The 20,102-nt window shown below is 40.0% G+C and overlaps 1 protein-coding gene across 1 annotated transcript in view; it reads right to left on the bottom strand.

The window, feature by feature from the left end:
* PAPSS2 (3'-phosphoadenosine 5'-phosphosulfate synthase 2) overlaps positions 1–20,102 on the bottom strand; it is a 57,195-nt gene that overhangs the window by 12,053 nt on the left and 25,040 nt on the right. The window contains exons 2-9 of the mRNA XM_075841198.1: positions 15,793–15,910; positions 15,199–15,434; positions 12,944–13,082; positions 12,666–12,784; positions 10,450–10,563; positions 9,005–9,116; positions 3,676–3,881; positions 676–811 (exon numbers count right to left, since the gene is read on the bottom strand). Of these exons, the coding sequence (XP_075697313.1) occupies positions 676–811; positions 3,676–3,881; positions 9,005–9,116; positions 10,450–10,563; positions 12,666–12,784; positions 12,944–13,082; positions 15,199–15,434; positions 15,793–15,910 (1,180 nt within the window). The remainder of the gene's footprint in view (positions 1–675; positions 812–3,675; positions 3,882–9,004; positions 9,117–10,449; positions 10,564–12,665; positions 12,785–12,943; positions 13,083–15,198; positions 15,435–15,792; positions 15,911–20,102) is intronic.

Genomic DNA, 20,102 nt, shown 5'->3' with positions numbered 1-20,102 from the left:
ATTAATGTGAGGCACATGGAGGTTCAAAATTCATCATCACACCACGCCTCACATCAGAAAATAGAAGATCTTCCTTTTCTTTAAGGATAGCAGTGGGGCTCCCCATGTAAATGTACCTTAAGGTCACGATCACTTCAACCCCCATGTCAGTTCATTAGGGGATCTAGGATAAGTTGTGCTCTGGTTAGGAAGTCCCTGAGCCTAAAATGTTAGGCAGGTGAATTATGTGCAGTTTCCATTAGCAAATTACAGACCAATGCATAAAAGGATTTTCTTGCCATACTAAGATGGTATATAGCTAGGATATGCCATTAATGTTTGATTGGTGAGTGTCTGACTGCTGTTACCCCCACATATCCTAAGAATAAAGGGGCCGCAGTGCTAGGTATGGAATATTTCCCTGCCATTCGGACTCTTGAACCTGATCTGAGCAGGTACAACAAATCAACCCGATTCACTTGACCCACAACAATCGGTAAGGTAATATTGCTAGGACATGCCATCACTTTGTATAGAGGGAAACCCCTTTAAGTCAGTCTATGATCTGCCTATGGGACATCAGGAGCAATTTGGTAAGTGCCAGCATATTACATAATTGTACATAAGCCAATCAGCTAATATTTTGGTCTAGGCACCTCCAAACTAGAAGTAGACCTTCACAGAAGAGCGACTTACCCGCATTCATTTCTTTAGCCTTTAGTTTTAGCTCCAGAGGTGTGAGGCGGTAGTCATCTAAACCATCAGCCCATCTAATTCTTTCCAGAACCTCCAGATCTCCACCAACCAGCCAATCACCACTTTCCAGGACCATCTGAAAGGTAAGATGCTTGCGTTAGTTAAAACTAAATGGATATTAAATTGATTCTCTGAATACATGAGAAAATTGGTTAACACCTAATCACAAACTGTGTGATAAATTTGCACTGTAATATTATATGTTTTGGAGAACGCACACATAGAGGCTCCCGTGAGGAGAAAACAAAATGGTTCACTAATGAACAACTTCAAGCTTGTTTCTTATCTAGAAAAAAAAGCAGGCCATAAAAAAACACTTAACCTCCAATGTGCTAAAGATTCTCGTGGCAATAAGAACTTGCCCAACAATTTTTGGACTAAACATTTATTTTTATTTTTTTACAGGGTAAGGTCACAAAAGTACAATCAGTATAAATTGCAGTTCACAAGGAAAATAAAAACCAATAGAGCGTTGTATAAGCACTCATGAAACTGTAAGGGTATCTATGTTATTATTACATCCTTTATTGTATAAGACGTAGGTACTAAGAAGAACTGAAGGTAAAAGGGGAGAAATAGTAAAAGTGAGGTAAGGGAATGCAAGTTGCGCTGGCCATACATATGAATACACAGAGAAGGGTGGATATGTCACCACAGTTGGTCTGTTGTGATAAAAAAATAACCCACAGGGCTCAGATAGGGTAGAATTGGTCCAATAAGTTTTTCAAGCTAGTGGTCGTGTATTCAATATTACGAATGTCTTCTATTCTGGAATACAAGTCGCATCTAGGAGGGGAGGTCTGCTTCCAATGCAGAAATATAAGACACTTAGCAGTAGTTTAGATATAGATGCCTGGCACCCAAATTTACTAGTCCGTTTCAGAGGGACGTTAAGAAAAAAATGAAGGTGGTCTAGTGGGACCATTTGTCTAACTACATCAAAAAGTCGTGATTGTATCATAACCCAGTATGGTTTAATCAGTAGACATGTCCAAAAAATATGGAACTGGGATCCCATATGTCCATGACATCTCCAGAATCTATCAAAGATGGTGGGAATAAATGTATGTAGCAGCTCTGGGGTATGGAACGAGTGCATCATTACTTTATAGTGATTTTCTTTGTATAGCATACAGACAGACGATCGGGATGTATCAGGCAAGGAATGTGCCTGAGCGCTGCAAACACTTCTAATGGGCGGAATCGGTCATTTCCGAACTTTCTGGTTTAGAAAATACGTTTTTCCAAATACCCTATCAGGGAATTCCCAGTTACTAGAGGGTAGTCCTTTATTCGCAGTACTCATGTTAAAGCATCATTATCGCCAATTTCAGTAAGTTTGTGAGTGGTTCATTTTACAGGCCACCTTGATATGAACTGTACAATAACTCAGATGTAAGATTACAGCCAGTTAATAATTATACTCATTTAACTGCAATTTTCCAATATTTGTTTCCAGGAGAACGTGCTGCTGTGTTAGATTACAAAAGCCTTAGGTTCATAAAAGATAACTCTACCAGGTAGAAAATATATATAGAAGGACGAAGTCACTTCAGCCATGATTAAGGACGCGGAAGCCGTCTGAAACGCGTTGGCAGCGTGCACTATCTTCCATCCACCTTTCTCCGTGGGACATTGTCTCCCTGTTTTACTATTTTCATAATAAAATTGGAACATGTTTCCATTTTAAACTACCAACCTTCCAGGAATTATTCTTGCGCTGGAATCCGCCTTATACTATTACCTACTTAGATAACTCTACCAGTCTGGTTACAATAAGTAGTTCTGACGGGGAGGGGGGGAGGGGGGGAGCTGACCGAACGAAAACAAGAAAACTGGTGCTCCACTGTAAGAAAGGAGAGCAGGAAAAATTTTACTGTAAAAGGAACATGGACGGTATAGCGCCACAGGATGGTAAGGGAAACACAAAATATACACAAGGCTGTCTCAATATCTGCACATCGAGACAACTTCATGCTCTACATGGGTATATTCACATGCGGCACGTTTGTTGCAGACATTTTTGCGACTGAAAATCAGTTTTACTCATCTGAATAAGGTCATTTCTGCGAGACCCATTCATATGAAAAATACATTTCTGCAACAAACCTGCCACATGTGAATATACTCAACCTGTGGTCTCCAACATGGGGTTCTGAAGCTGTTGTAAGCAGTATGGGAGTTGTAGTTTTATAACAGCCAGATAGCCATAGGTTAAGACCACTGCTCTATAGGATTGCTTTCAATGCAAGATATTACTGTACACCAGAGGGTACACTTATTTAAACAGATGATGGGGTCAGGAAATATTCCACTATTTTTGCCAGCTTTGGCACAACTTATAGGATCAGGGTACTTAGAGGCCTCTGAGCCACAAAATGTGTGGCTAAATTTCCCAAATAGAGGCCAAATAATACTACCATGCAGTCCCAAATAGTAGGACTCTCATAAAGCTGGCCACACACATTAGATGCATGTCGGCCAAACCCTCCGATATAGGCGGAACTGGCCTACCATCTAATGTGTATGGTGGTGTCCCGACTTTCCCCAGGTGGCAGATGTGGGGGAAGATAAGGATTGGACTGTTGAATTTTACTATGCCCAATCCCTTTTCTCTTTAGCAAATAAGCCGCTACTGGAGGAGTCCGGCAGCAGCTTTCTCCGTTCTTCCTATTGAAAACACATGCATGCTCGGCCAAGTCAACCATGCATGTGTATAGGGGTGTCAGAGGAATATCTGAAGTGTATGGCTAGCTTAACTCTGCACATAATAGTACCATACAGTGAACACATAACTGCGCCATAATAACATTGCTATGTAGTAAATAAAACAAGTATAAAATACCTGGCACATACCCATAGAACAAGACCAGCCATCACACAGCCAGTATAACAGCACCAGTCACAGTGTTGATATATCTGTATAGCCACAAAGCTTACCTTGACATGAGGATGCAGGGCACAAGTAGTGCCCCAAACACGAGCACACCTTTCTTCTTTTCTGTGCTCATAAAACTCGGGGTTCCGCAAAATGGCCACTCTTTTCCCCTTATACGACAAAGCAAATGCTTTGGTATCGCTCAATTTTTTCTTGTCCTCTGAGGAGACCGGCAGCACGATGGGAATGCTAAGGTTGATTGTACCTCCTACAAACACAACCTAATGGTTAATATTAAGGTAATGGATACAAATATAAAAAGTGTAAAAAGATCGTCAATCTTCAAGATTGGCGTGATTCAGAATTTAATCCTGAACGGTTAAGGTGTCATTTTAATCTAATTTTAATGTCATTTTATGATATTTATGAATAGAAAAATCGATAAAAACATTGATCTGTAACCCAAGATGTATGTAAAGCTACTTATAGTCATTCTGGTATTACATGTTCAGGGATTGCATGATCAGCGAGAAATTTTTCGCTTGTCGTTGATCGATTCTTTTACGATGACCTAAGAATTGGTGATTGCGCCATTTAACCTCCTCGTATTAGTAGGCATCTGCTAGTGGCTATCAGACAGAAAGAAAAGTGGCTAGACAAGTGATTTCAAAGCGATCGAAAAAGCGTACGATTATTGTTACATAGTGTCGAACGGCGCTCGTTGAGTCCTCACTGTGACTAAACTAAAAAGGCAGAGCCGGCATTTTTAGTGAAGACTTCTACAGACGGCTGCCGGGGAGCAAATGAATCTGCCAGCTCTAAACAAAGGGGCACAGAAGGTCAGTGTAATACATGACAGTAATAATTAGAAATCTAAACTAGAAATGTATTCTTAGAATCACTCAGCATTCTGCTGTGTAATACTGGAAACATGAAGGATTTCTGTGCAACAATTCAGAAATAAACACTATCAATCATAGTGAGCTGAGCGGGGGGGAAGCTAGAGGGAGCCGCCCAGCGGACACTTCTCCCCGAGCACGGCACATAACATATGCTGTGAGCCGGTGTTAAAATTAGATTTTCTCTGAAATGGCACAAACATGATCTTACTGACAGTTTCCCTTTAATTATAATAATAATAATGAATTATTGACTATTGAATGCAAGTCTAAAACGGTTTTATTAAAACTTCGCTTGCTGGATGGCTAAAAAAAAAAAAAAAAAAGACAATGTTAAATAAACAAACACAAAGCAATCAAAGCTCGTTAATTCTAATTAGTGGTCATTACCATTCAGTTATAAATGGCGTATAGTAATAATAATCATCAGCTACCGTTTCCAGTGCGCGGTTACTAGAATATTAACATGTTTTACATTTGGTTTGGTTTTTTATTCTAGTGCTGCTCCATCTACTTTAACCTTTTAACCACACACTGTAAATGGTTCATTCAAATGCCATATCAGCACGGTACAAATTATGTTTTATTTAGAGAACAGATTACAGAAAGGTGAAACATATTCATAGAAGGGTGGAGTTGTTTAATTAGAGATTCAATGGTAGCTCCACACTTGATTAACCTTTAATCATTTAATGAAAAATTTCACTTCATATTCTATACAGCACATGAAAAAACACCCGTTGCCACCTTGAACTCGCCAAGAAGCAGGGTACATGACGATTTTGTACAGCTCTGTGTGTGACTATTTGTACTTAAAGGTAGTCTGTCATGACTTTTGTCCCCCCACACTGCTAACACCACTAGATAGTGGTAGGGGAGACAAGTTTAAGCATACCTATGTCGGCGTTCTGGCTGAAAACAACACTCTGGAAATTAAGTTGTAATCCTCACGTGCCAAATGTGAAGTGTCCATCATCCCGCTGTAACCGATCCCCTCTGCTCTTGATTACCTGGCGTATGATGCGGAGGACCACTAATGCCGTCACTCAAGAGCAGGGGTGACAGGGAGGGGTCAAAACAGGAGGCCACACAATTCACATTCGGCATGTGAGGATTAGATCAGAATTACCGGAGTACCAGAGGGTAAGCGTAAACTGGTTTCCCCTACCACTATCTAGCGGCGTTACCGGTGTGGGGGGTACAAAAGTCATGACAGACTCCCTTTAAGCAAGCCCTAAGATTTTGCCAGAATTTGATCATTATCTTATGTGTATGGGGCCCTCCAGAGTCTCCCCCAGCAGCAGAAGTCCGGGTAAAATTGGATTGGGCATGTTGGATTTGCGTATTTATGGTGGAGTCAGGTGAACTAGATCTCATATATCTATGTAGGAGTATGGCCAGGTTTGGATTGTATAAAAGTTTACTCTTCTGAATTGGTATGACTGGCTCATGAACACATTACTACCCCTGCAGCCCAGCTCATTACACACACAAGGATGAATATGCCCAATCAGATCCATATCATCAGATCCATTCAGAGCTATGCATCTTAAGGTACTAAACAGAAACATGCACACAACCCCCATAAAAAGTAACCTGCTTATTGACAGTTTCCGTGCAACAGGAATTTTCTTCTAAACTGCACAGAACAACAACAAATAACTCAAAATTATGGTGAAACAGGCAAATAATAATGGAGTATTTAACAGATGATAGATTTTATATATGTTGACTATGGAGCCATAATCAAACATGAGACTTTACTTAGACATTGTATTGTACAGATAGTGTCAGACGATTCTTCATATTTCATCTTAAAGGGGTTTTTCAATCAGGGATGTTTATGACATATCCACAGGGTATACAATAAAAGTCAGATAGATGCCGTCGCCACCTCTGGGACCCGTAACCCTATCTCTAGAACGGGGCCCCCTAAACTTAATTCCTTCTGTGTTTCCGCTGCCTTTTGTAATTTCCAACCATGTAAGTAGAAAACAGCGTAGCTTGTTGATCTACACGGTTTCCATAACTCCCATGGAAGTGAAAGGCAGTTACGGAAGCAGCATAGCTCAAGTGCTACGCTGTTTCCGTAACTGCCAGTCACTTTTAAGGGAGTTACGTAAACAGCATAGCTCAGCGAGCTACGCTGTTTTCTACTTACATTTTCAGAAAATACAAGTTGCAGCGGGGACAGAGAAAGATACTATAGGGTTTAGGGGGCCACGTTCTAGGGATAGGTCCAGGTCCCGGAGGTGGGACACGCATCCATCTGACATCTATGGCATATCCTGTGGATATGCCATAAATGTCCCTGATGGGCAAACCCCTTTAATAAAAATCAGTTTAGGGATGGTACATTTATTCCAATCACAATAAAATACTTCTTCTTTAAATGTCAAAAAATATTTTCATTCTATCTAAACAAAAAAAAATACAAAAATAAACTCATGATGTTTTAATACCACCCATAAACTGACCTATGAAATATTCTTAACCTGAAATTAAGATGCTACAATTTAAAAACAAAGATTGATTAATAATATCAATTTCTTTATTACATGGTATTGCCGATGTAGTAGTTTCCATTACCTTACCATGTGGGTTGCACTTACAGAATGTATTTTTGTTTAAGGAGAATGCATTTTGGTAAATTTCATGGGGTTCTAATACTGACTTTCCATAAGTGCAAATCACTACAATTCATTGACGGACATTTAATTTACCAGCAAAATTTCATTATTGGAGCAAAAATTGTATATGGATGTAATTTAAGTGACTGAATGATTTGGAACTAATTCTTCTGACATAAAATAAACTCACCAAGAGACTTTGAGAATGTTAAATCTGAGTTATGCCTCGCATCTAAAGAAAAGTGTAGTTTGATAAATCAAAACAGAACTACTTACACCATTCATGTTATTCCTTATTAGAGATGACGGAACACAAGAAAACCTTGGCTTTTCCTGCCCTATACCCAAAAATGATATCTCAGAATCATGAGGACCATTACTGGACCTGCCAGAAAATTGTCTAGAACATCTACAGTATGACAATAGTCCCTATGAAAACTGTGGGTGATGTTACCTCCTCAGACAAGAGGAAAATGTTACCATGCAAGCCAATGTTTGGTTTTAAAGGGCAACTTTCAGGCTGGTAGTACACAAGGCTATGGTTGGCCAACTGCTAAAGTACCAACACAAATCCAAGTTGGCCAACCATAATCTCTTACAACCAAACTGAATATTTATCATAGCAACCAACCATTAAATTGAATGCTACCTCTTCCTTGTTTAAAAATCTGGCCAACTGAAATGACCGCACCCATGAATAGGAGTAGACCTTACATGATCATTGACGATGGTCAAAGTCTTCTCAGGGTCAAATAAATGTGCAATCGAACTTTAATGAAGGTAAAACAACAACAGCATTACAGTTAATCATGACTAATGTATTTATAATGATATATGACAAGGCCATTAGCATTTTTTGTTTCATGTGCAAAGGTGTGGAACATGAAATGATCTGATAACTAGAAATGGTCTGGCATGGCCAAGCAAAATTTGATGAAAGGAGTTTATTAGTTGATGTTTGTTACTGCAGCTTGTTAGAAATGTCATAGGTTTAGTAATATAATGTAACATAATTTAGCAAGAATTCGTTGTTTTTTCGTTCCTGCGGCTAGAGGTATTGAGCTGAACTACATTCTACTTAAAGGAACAATCCAGACAAATCTGATACACGGTTATGCCTAGTGCAGGGCCTGACGGAATGATGTATGACAAAGGGATTCATGCTCGCCCCCTCGGGGCCTGAACTAAGCAGAATACACCGTATCATTTTCCCTGGAGTGTTCCTTTAAAGGGAACCTGTCACCAGCATTTCACCTATTAAACTTTACTTATACCTCAATGGCCGCTGCTATCAAAAGTTCATTGCCGTTATCCCCTCTCCTAAACTCCTCCTCCAACTGTAAATAACGGTCTGCAAACATTTCACGCCTTTTATCGTAATAATCCTGTGTCCCTTTGTGCGCACACACCAGAAGAGGACATCAATGCACAAGCGCGGGATTTTGTATGCTGGGGAAGGCGAGGAGCTGTCAATCAAAAGTAAGGAGGCAGGGTAAAGTCGGAAAGACTTGAGGAATGAAGATATGACTCTTTTCAAATGAAGATTTGACTCTTTTCAAATGAAGATTTGACTCTTTTATGCTCATTAGCATACGGCATGGGAACACTAAAAAACTGAATACTAAAGCTACAGAGGCGACTAAGAAGACCATTATAGGTTATATAGAAATGATTTTCCCCTCACTACCACCAGTTATTGCTGGTTTAATAGGTGAAATGATGGCGACAGGTTCCCTTTAACTATAATCCTCCAATGGCAATATAACCTTTTGTAAACCCATTTTTTACACTGTGAAATCCATCATTAACTAATGAAGTTCTAACAGGAGGATATAAAAAAGACATAAAAGAACAATCCATACCGTCTAAGAGGATGTCAAAATGAAGCACTTGTAGATATTCCCTCTCTCGCATGAAGCCCTTGAGCGGAGTGGCCCAGCCTTCACTCAGGACCTGCACCCACTGAAGATCCACCTGAAATGACAAGATGACATGACATTCACTACACAGAAATTTTTGTTAGTCGAATCATGTAAGATCCGGAATAAAAAAATTGTATGTGACTATAATTCTGTTCGAAAGTATTTGGTTTGCAATTTTCTTTTTGTACATTTTTCAAATTATATTACTGGCACAAAAAAAATATTTCCTTTTTGCTTTGGACATGGCCTTTCAATTGCAAATATTGATTTATACAAGTTTTGTCCAGAAATGGGACAGTAAGCTACACATGCTCCATAGTCCCCAGTGTATATTCCTTGACAATGTGCTATCCTTCAATCTTTCTTTTCTGACAAGTTGTATATGTATGAAAAGTTGCAGCGCCAATATATACGAATGCCTGTAACACAGCCAGCTAGGGCGGCTTTCAATTAAATAGAATTGTGTGTATTCTCTATAAGATGTCAAGTTCTGTCCGTTTCTTATAATTATTTTTACCCTAATCTTTTATTTAAGGAGTCTAAAATGTTCCAATAGTATAAAAAAAAATAAGACTTTTTTTTATTTATTTTTTTATAGATCTTCCACTAAAGGCACACTATATCTTCAGTCCCTTAGGGTATGTTCACACTGAGATTTTTGCCAAGCTGAAAAAATTCCTTCAGAATTTTTGAGGTAGATTTTGAAATGCAAGCGTTTTTTACTTTTTACATGTTTTAAGACATGGTTTTTTTCAGGCGTATTTTATTAAGCAAATGCAAAAACTGGGGGCAATTTTTGGTAAAAAAAAAAAAAAAAAACACGTCAAAAACCCCTCCAAACGAACATCGCATTTTTTTCTGCCTCCCATTGATTTCAATGCAGGTTTAGTGGCAGAAACTGCTCCAAGATAGGGCATGACGCTTTTTTTTTCAGCAAGCGTTCAAAAAGCATTTGGGAAAAAAAATTGCCTCTACGTTACATTGATATTAATGGAGAAAGATTTGGGCCCTATTTTGGCGCTGATTGCGACACTCTTTCCGCGTCAGAATGTGCACCAAAAAGCGCTGTGTAAACTGGGCCTTATACTACAAAGTTGAAAGTTCTCTCTCTGTGGCTAGGGTAAGGCATATTTGGCTAATACAAGGTTGACTTTAGTGTTCTTCAATAGTATGACTGAGAGAAAGTCCAGAAAAATTCCTGCCCCATGATCATTACCTTACGTCACATATGTCCAGTTCTGAGAACCTCCAGAAACATTTATATACATGTGTAAATAATAGTAGCAGCTCCTTCTATACGCGTCACGTGCTCACTTTATGTTTAGTGTTCCTTTAAATCAAGCTCTTCTTCACCATCATAAATAAATTCGGAGGAGTTACTTTACCTTCGTAATCTCGACTGCAGGCAAGTTCTCCGCTTCCTCCCGAGTCTGGTTCAACTTGTTCTCAGGTACAAACAATTCATGGACTTCCTTTATAGCTCCTGATGGGACAATTTCCTGGAGAAAAGAAATACAGGGGTCCCTCAAGTTACAATATTATTTGGTTTCTGGGGCGACGAATGTAAGTTGAAAATATTGTAACTTGAGACCATAACTCTATGGAAAACTAGGAATTGGTTCCAAAGCCCCCAAAATGTCAACCACAGATAAGAAAAAAGATGATTTTGCAGATATCTAATACAGATAAAGAAAGTCCCACATATAAAAGTCCGAAATACTGTGGCTGCTGGAAGCTGTAAGTCACTTTCTACGATGAGGACATGAGCTTCTCAAGGAACCTGTACAGTGCACAGTGTACCAGAAATACATTATGGAGCCGTCCTCACCTGGTGTCCAAAGGAGCAACTCATTCTGGTGCAGGTGAAGAGCAGCACAGGACGTATTGTACTGTACTGTAGAGAGGCGCTACTAGACAGCCAATCAGGGCATGCACTGCATTACAACCGGAATTTTACCAGTCAAATGCCATGCTGATTGGCTTGATCTTCGAGCCAATCACACGCACCTGAGATCCAGACATTTTGTGGCATTGTATGTTGAATGTGGTTTCAAGTTACAATGGCCCATGAAAGACCATTTTATGTTGAAAATATTGTAAACTTGAGGGATCACTGTATATAATCTGATCCCATACCAAAAATACTTTGTTTTAAGAACATGTATATATTCCAGGTAATTATCAGATCTCTACATGTTTTAGAGAAAATGAAGATTACAAAATGGCGCTTCTAGTATTGTCTTCTAGAATATAACAATTGCAAAATAAATTTATGTTATTTCCAATTTCCAAAGAAGGATCTCATGGTTTTACATTAAAGAGGTTGTTCACTTTGAACGATGCCTTATTGTTAGAGGGGTCCCCTGGCTATAAGATGATCACGGGTGGTGTCACTGAAGGGACCCCCAGTAAGAAGCTGTAATCTGTGTGGGAACATCGCAGAAGTGTTTAGTTTCCCAGCAACGCATTACAGTGTGCCCATTTAAATCAATAGCCTCTCCATGTAATGTAGGGACATGCATAATATATTTTTTTTATCTGTCTTGTATCACATATAATGCCTTTATAATTATTTTATAATGTACTAAAACTACTTTGTATTAATAATTAACAATATTAATTACGTTAATGGCCAGGTTCACATAGGTGTGGTTGATGAGCGCACTATCAATCGCATTAACACATTTGCTTTAGTTCATAGATATGATTCTAGTTACAAAATAGATTTATGAGTTCATGGGTTTAGGAGTCCAGTGGGCGGTCCTGCTCAGTGATTGACAGCTATTTCTGCCCGCACATTCATACAGAGAAGTCTGTTGAGTAAAATCGCGAACACCAATTTATATGAATAAATTAAGTATATATGAAGTTATACTGAATCTTTTCAGATTGAATAGCATGTTTAACATGACACCTTCGCTTTAAAGTGTTCCTCCGATACCTTAACATTAATGGCATATCCTTACAATAGCCCTTCAATATTTTATTGGTGCGGTTTTGACCTCTGGGGCCACCACAGATCAGCACAATGAAGGGGCTAAGGTGCCCCCTGTGCCTTGTTCAAGTCTCTTAAGTAGTATCATGTATTTTGCTTGGCCCACAATATGGCTGCCTCTATGCACCTTCACTAAATAATAGCAGTTTGTAATATTGACTAATCTTTTTTCTTGACTTTTTTCTTTAACTTTTACTCTCATATGTTCCATCATCTGTCATTCTATCTCTGGTTACTAATATATGCAACTGAATTATTATTTTTTTCTTCATTTCAATGATCCTAGATGCAGTTCCTTCTCCTCAATGTGTGCATAGAGGAGATGAGGCTTCAAAAATAAAAATAGAGCCCCCTATAGATGTTGGTTCATGTCACCAAACTCTCACATGCCAGGACAGAGGACTTGATCTCCAGGATGGTTCCCCTTTCACCTTTTTAGAAATGCTGTAAAGCCTTTAGAGGTTTACAAAGGAAAATAGGACCAAACATGAGGTGTTGCCCTCCTCTCCCCGGGTCTCATAATAACATAATAACGGCTGAGGCTACTTCTATGGTGCTTATGCCTTTGCTTATTATATAGCTTCACAAAATTGTAGATTGACTCACTCCCTCTTGCAACAGCTCCACAATTTGCTGGATGCATTCATTTACACTGTAGAGATTAGTCTTCAGCACAAGTTCTGGGGCATCTGGCTTCTCATATCCGGAGTCAATTCCAGTGAATCCTGCAAATAAATGATGACACTGTGCATGGGATATTATTAGCAGGTCTTATCTGCCTATAATGTATTAAATAGATGTGTGTACTCCTATGCATATGGAATCAGATAAGAGTAAGTCATATAAAACCGGTACTGCAAGTTGTCCAAGTTCGACAAGTATACCTTTGATTTCTCCAGCCCTGGCCTTCTTGTATAAGCCCTTCACATCTCTGCTTTCACAGATATCTAATGGAGCATCCACAAAAATCTCAAAAAATGGCAGTCCAGTCCTATCATGTACTTTCCGAGCCTCTTCACGATCCTATTGAAACCAACAAAGAGTCATTAATGAATTTATTATGCTTGAAACTCAAACAGCAAGTGTATTTAAGTGCACACAACTTGCATTCCAATGCCTATTTGACATCCCAAAATACAAAGTGTTAAAGGGGTTATCCGGGAACCAAAAATTGCATTGCAATAATATATTTATGTGAAACCAAGGCCCCATGCACACGACCGTAAAAACGCCTGTAATTACGGGCCCATAGACTTCTATTGGCCCTGGGTACCTTCCCGTTTGCGTACGGGAAGGTGCCCGGGCCATTGAAAAATATCGAACATGTCCTATTTAAGGCAGTAATTACAGTACGGGCAGGCCCATAGAAGTCTATGGGGCTCCCAGAATTACGGGAGCATTGCTAGGCGACGTCAGTGGATTTCAATTTTTTAATAAAGAGAAGCAGACAAAATGGCATCTGAGCGATCTTGTGACCCTTTTAAGGGGTTTGGACATGATTGTGACATCATTTCCAGCCCCCCTTTTTTTAAGGGTCCGTAAATACGGGTTAAAAACGCGTGACGAAGGATTTACGGGAGGGAAAAAATACAGTCGTGTGCATGGGGCCTAAGTAACTTACTAATATACTTTAATTAAAAATTCCGTACTAAATGGTGCAGTTCAAACCTCATGAAGAATTCAGTAAGTGCTGGAGCTTTTCTAATAATGATGACACTCTGACACGGCCCCAAGTGACGGAGCTCTTGCTTTATGTGTTGTTTGTGAACATGACAGCAAGGGATTGTCACATTGCCTATTGCTTGAGTCCCGAGCAGAGCATCAGTTACCTTTTTGTCGGGACTCCAGCACTGCTCCCGACGTCCATATTTGGTCAATTCAGGAGTTTCCTATTGCTGGAGTCCCCGAGCAGAGCATGAGCTGATGCTCTGCTCGGGGACTCCAGTAGTGCTGCCGACGTCATTGTCCATATATAGACAGTGACAATGACGTGGGAAGAAGTTGTGGAGTCCCCAGGCAGATCATCAGCGGATGCTCTGCTCGTTGACTCCAGCGATAGGAAACCCCTGAATTTACCAAATAGGGACGTTGGGAGCAGTGCTGGAGCCCCGAGCAAAGGGCTAGCAGATACTCTGCTCTGGACTCAAGCAATAGGCAATGTGACAGTCCCTTGCGGTCGTGTTCATGAACAGCACATGAAGCAAGATCTCAGTCACGTGGAGCTAATGGTCATCACTATCAGAAAAGCTCCAGCACATACTGAATAATTCATGAGGTTTGAACTGCACCATTTTCGACAGAATTTTTAATTAAAGTATATTAGTAAGTTACTTAGTTTCACATAAATCTATTATTGCAATGCAATTTTTGGTCCCCGGATAGCCCCTTTAAAAAGGACCTATCAGATTTCCTGACAGGTCTGTATTAGTAAATATTTGCCTTGCCCATGTAATAACAATGGTGGAGTATATTTTTTGCGTTGTGCCGTTCCTCCGTTATTTCATCTGGAAATGTATAAATTAATTGACAGCTGGGTGTTACCATTCTCCCTGTCAATGGCGAATTTTGCTACTCACTCCAATGCCACATGGAAAAATTTGCAGCAAATCTGAGACAAATGCGCAGAAAAATCTGCATGTGTAAAATGCTTCAGATTTTGCTGCAGAGTCCCCATGAATTTCACATATTTACATTGAAAGAGGTGAAATCCGTGGTAAAAATCTGCAATGGAAATTGACATGCTGCAGATTTTAAAATCTGCACTGCATGTTATTTCCGTAGGCAAAAATACTAGATTTCCTCAATGTTCATAAATACCACTCTTCAGTTGTGCATAAAAATGTTAAGAATACCATCTTGCCTGCTGTGCCTCCTCTCTTTGCTGCCTGTATGTACAAATTGCTGCCAAGGATCAGCCCATACATGATATGCCCATTCATTGTATTGGCAGTCAGGCTGACACAGGCTGAAGAAGCCCAGCAGTCAGCAAAGAACCACAGTCCCTTTGTTCTTGTGATCAGTCCAGGTCTCAGAGCCGTAGTACTTGGAGTCCCCCACCCCGCAATTTATCACAACTTTTGACATTCCTCTACCTGCTGGATTATAGAATCACTGCATTCACCATTACGGAGGTTGTTACCTTGGTATAAGGAGATATGAAGCTAGTGATGCACACCAGACCGGCATCAGCAAAGAGTTTTGCCACTTCTGCAATTCGGCGGATGTTCTCTTCCCGATCCTCTGAGGAGAAGCCTAGGTTTCTGTTCAGCCCATGACGAATGTTGTCACCATCAAGAGAGTAGCAGGGAATAGCATGAGACACCAGATATTCTTCCAATGCAAAGCCTAGAGTTGTCTTCCCAGCCCCCGACAAACCTGAGATTGAGTAAATGATATGTACTGATCACATTTATAATAATAGACTTTCACACACAAATCCATAGACTGTCACACGATCCACATAGGGCTCGGGTCATACAACCTCACAAACTCCAATCTTACTTTTAGGTTCCAAATTAGGTTAAACAGTTACCTACGATAACAATTTTCTTGGGGGAACTAGGGCTTGTGTTAGACATATGTAAGATTCTAATGTTCTTATTTCCACCATACATAGAATATACTTATGGATTCCCAAATCAAGCTTTTTGTTAATCAATACCCACAAGTTCCTTTTTTTCTAGGTGACTGTGTAACTAGATAATCCAATGAAGACCAGACAAGATGATCATACCTGTTAACCAAACAGTGCAGCCACGGAAGCCTCCTCTGGTACCAACAACTTGACCTCTCTTGTTTCTGCTTACATGGTGGGACTGGTAAACAACATTTGTGGCCTTCTGAAATGTGGTCTGTGTGAAAATAATGATCATCAATTACATATGTAGCATTCCACATCCACTAACTGCTTACATTACCTCTAAGTGGAATATAGTCACCGTGTAATAGTACTATAATTAACATTGGCATTACCATGTACGGATTAAACCAACGATTGCCATTTATGTTTGACATAGAGGCAGTAAAAGAGGCACAGCACTAAATCTACTGAATATATCTCAGACATCCACAAAAAATGACAATTGTTTTAAGATTGTGCAAAGGCCAGGCCAACAATAAAGAGGCAGTAAGAAACTGTAACAGCAGATAATGGAGTCACATTTTATTTAAAGAGGCTCTGTCACCAGATTTTGCAACCCCTATCTGCTATTGCAGCAGATCGGCGCTGCAATGTAGATTACAGTAACGTTTTTATTTTAAAAAAACGAGCATTTTTGGCCAAGTTATGGCCATTTTTGTATTTATGCAAATGAGGCTTGCAAAAGTACAACTGGGCGTGTTGAAAAGTAAAAGTACAACTGGGCGTGTATTATGTTCGTACATCGGGGCGTGTTTACTTCTTTTACTAGCTGGGCGTTCTGACGAGAAGTATCATCCACTTCTCTTCAGAACGCCCAGCTTCTGGCAGTGCAGATCTGTGACGTCACTCACAGGTCCTGCATCGTGTCGGCACCAGAGGCTACAGATAATTCTGCAGCAGCATCAGCACTTGCAGGTAAGTAGCTACATCGACTTACCTGCAAACGCCGATGCTGCTGCAGAATCATCTGTAGCCTCTGGTGCCGATGTGTCCTCGCTCGTCTGACACGATGCAGGACCTGTGAGTGACGTCACAGCGTGATCTCTCGAGAACACGGCTGTGTCTGCACTGCCAGAAGCTGGGCGTTGTGAAGAGAAGTGGATGATACTTCTCGTCAGAACGCCCAGCTAGTAAAAGTAGTAAACACGCCCCGATGTACGCACATAATACACGCCCACTTGGACTTTTACTTTTAAACACGCCCACTTGGACTTTTGCAAGCCTCATTTGCATAAATACGAAAATGGTCATAACTTGGCCAAAAATGCTCGTTTTTTAAAAATAAAAACGTTACTGTAATCTACATTGCAGCGCCTATCTGCTGCAATAGCAGATAGGGGTTGCAAAATCTGGTGACAGAGCCTCTTTAAGGTTGCATTCAGACGAGAGTAGCTAACCTCGGATGTGAAAAAACAGTTTTTCACGTCTGAGGTGCACCCATGCAAGACGCGTCGTCACCGATTCCACACCATAGGCTAGAATCTATGGAGGGATCGTGACACGCAGTAAAATAGGACGTACTATTTTTTCACGGACCCTTCACACGCTCCGTTGAAACAACGGTCGTGTGAACGGCCCCATTGAAATACATGTGCCCGTGTGACAGCCGTTGTTTTAATAACGGCTGTCACACGGACTACATATATGCTCGTCTGAATACGTTTACGGACCTGATGGGACAATGTACCTTATGTAAATGATGTGCTGTGCTAACCAAGGTTTATAGGGCAAAAGTCTTCAGAAGAGCATTAAGGGGGTTTTATACTGGGCGATTATCGGGCAGACGAGCGTTCATAGAAACAAACTAAAAATATTATCGTTGTCGGCAGCACATCTTGGTGTGTAAACAGGGAGACATGCTGCTGACATGATAATAATGTATGGGGACGAGTGATCTGAGTAACGACCGCTCATCCCTATCCATATCTCCGTGTGACAGGAGCAAACTAGCGCCGATCAATGATGTCTCGTTGATCAGAGATCGCTACACCGGCCGATTTTCAGTCGGTGTAAAAGGACCTTTACTCTAAAAAAAATTTATATCAAAGTTCAATCTTCCAGCCCTTTGAAAAGTCCGTCCCTAATCTAGACCAGAGTTTTGGATCTTTTGGGGTTTCATATTTTTAATTTCAGAGCAATTTTAGGCAGCTGTCTAAAAGGGATTTTAATATATACTAAAACAGATACAGTCTACATAAAATAACATATTATTATTATAATACCTCAGTCCACAGCGAGAAACCTCAAAGAGAAGGTCAACAGAAGTCAACATAACCTACTCGCAAGAAATAACCAGGTTGGATATTGGCAAGGCGCAGGGCTGAAGCAATTGTATTTTTAGAGTTACACCTACATACTGTACGCATATCCACTTACACGTCTTTTTTGTTGAATTTTGTAATTTTAAAGAGAATCTGTCAGCCAATTTGAGGCTCCAAAACTCCTGCAAGTAGCATGACCAAGAAACCGACATTTAATTCTGCCAGTGTAGCGGTCGTAAGTGCGACTCTCTGCTCTGAGTGACGGCTCTAGTGGCCTATCAGGAGACAGGAGACGAGGCTGGCGGCAGCGTGAAGGAGAACTTGCACATCAAGTGCCACCTTAGTGGCACTTGCAATCACAGCGCCTGGGGAATTAGACATCATTGCCTGACCGTGAGAATAGATATGTGTACAATGCCCTCCCCTCTATCGTTTTGTCAGCAGTTTTGAGGCCTCAGAACAGCCAGATTCTCTTCAAGTTGTGGGTAATTTTAGACTCTCGTGAGTAATATGGTAGGCGAAAATACTCACATAATCTTTTATAACGTAACAATTACAAGATACTGTAATTTGCTAGTTGTACACATTCTGTTGCTTCTGTAACATACAAATAACCATACAATGCTATGTCAGGAAGGCGGACTATCGTTCCAGCAGGTTTACTTAAGTAGATCTACAAAAAGCAGGCAAGGTAAATACCAGGCTTCTGCCACATTTGAGCGGAAGAGCTCTAGGAGTGCCAAATACACATAATAATACGCCAGGCAAATATTCTACCCATGTGATGCATCCTGTAGAGTTTTCTTATGGGCTGGAGTATTTACCGAACATATGTTTATTCAGTATCTGTAGTAAGAGATCTCTCTTCCACCATTACCGGTGTCATTATACAACAGTATAAATGACAAAGACTTCTAGACACTTGCAGTACACAGATCAATGAACTGTAGCCGATTGATAAAATACATTACATATGGTTTACAAAGGAATTCTTGACCTCCTCAGACACAAATTATAAGGATAAACTATAGCATTTATTGAACCAAGATAGTCAACTCATGGTTAATAAAGTTTGCGTGATTGTTGTTGAAGAGATCATAAAACACCAAGAACGGGAGATAGACGAATGTGTTAGACAAGGATTAAATTAGAATAAAGGAAATATAGTTACATAGTTAGTACAGTTGAAAAAAGACACATGTCCATCAAGTTCAACCAAGGGATGGGAAAAAGGGAAGGAAATAAAGATATTTGTATACAGGGAATACGCCGGTTAACCATGTAGTAATCCTTTTAGCACTGGTCTACAAGGTCTCAGTTTTCAGGAAGGAATGTCAAGGATAATGAAGATGTGGCTCCATTGTTGCAGAAGTTGCACATTCGCCAATTGTATCAAGAACAGTTCCCTATTCTACTACTATTATGGAAGGTGATCCCTTTAAAACCAAGGACATTAGTACAATAAAGCATCCCAAAATCATATTCCCTTTGGCTTCCCTTTTAGTACAACAACCCCCCATTGTTTGCGCTATAGGTGAATTGAGACTGCCACAAACAAAAGCCTGCATTCTGCTGCCCTATTGAAGGTAATGGCAAGGTATTTCAATTACCCGCAGTCGGTTGATCTTACTATTTGACTTGCATAAGAAAAACTGTTAAATAATACCAATAATATATGACGGAGCTGCAAGTTCTGAAATTGGCTTATAAAACAGTATGTGTAGGTTCACCAAAGGTAAATTTATACTTTAGGGATTTCTTTTTCATTACATACATACAAAAAAAAGGCTTAAAGGGGTTGTATTAAAATAAAAAAATAACTCACACCTACAAAAACAAAAAACAAAACAAAAATATAGCACTAGGACAGCACAAACAGCACAGGCTCTGCCTGGTATTGCGGCTTAGCCACATGAATTAGAACGGGGCTCTGCTGCACTACCAGACACTGTCCAAGCTGTATTTAAAGAGGCTCTGTCACCAGTTTATAAGTGCCCTATCTCCTACCTAATCGGATAGTCGCAGTAATCTAGATAACAACAGCTTTTGTTTAAAAACATTTATTTTTGGCGGAGTAATGACTATTTCTTGTTTTATGCTAATTTCTTCTAAATGCCCAACTGGGCGTTTTTTTACTTTTGA

Source organism: Rhinoderma darwinii, chromosome 11 (genome assembly GCF_050947455.1).
Source record: "Rhinoderma darwinii isolate aRhiDar2 chromosome 11, aRhiDar2.hap1, whole genome shotgun sequence".
Taxonomy (NCBI): Eukaryota; Metazoa; Chordata; class Amphibia; order Anura; family Rhinodermatidae; genus Rhinoderma; species Rhinoderma darwinii.
Note: the sequence above shows the minus strand (reverse complement) of the source record. Positions and strands in the feature narration are given on the sequence as shown.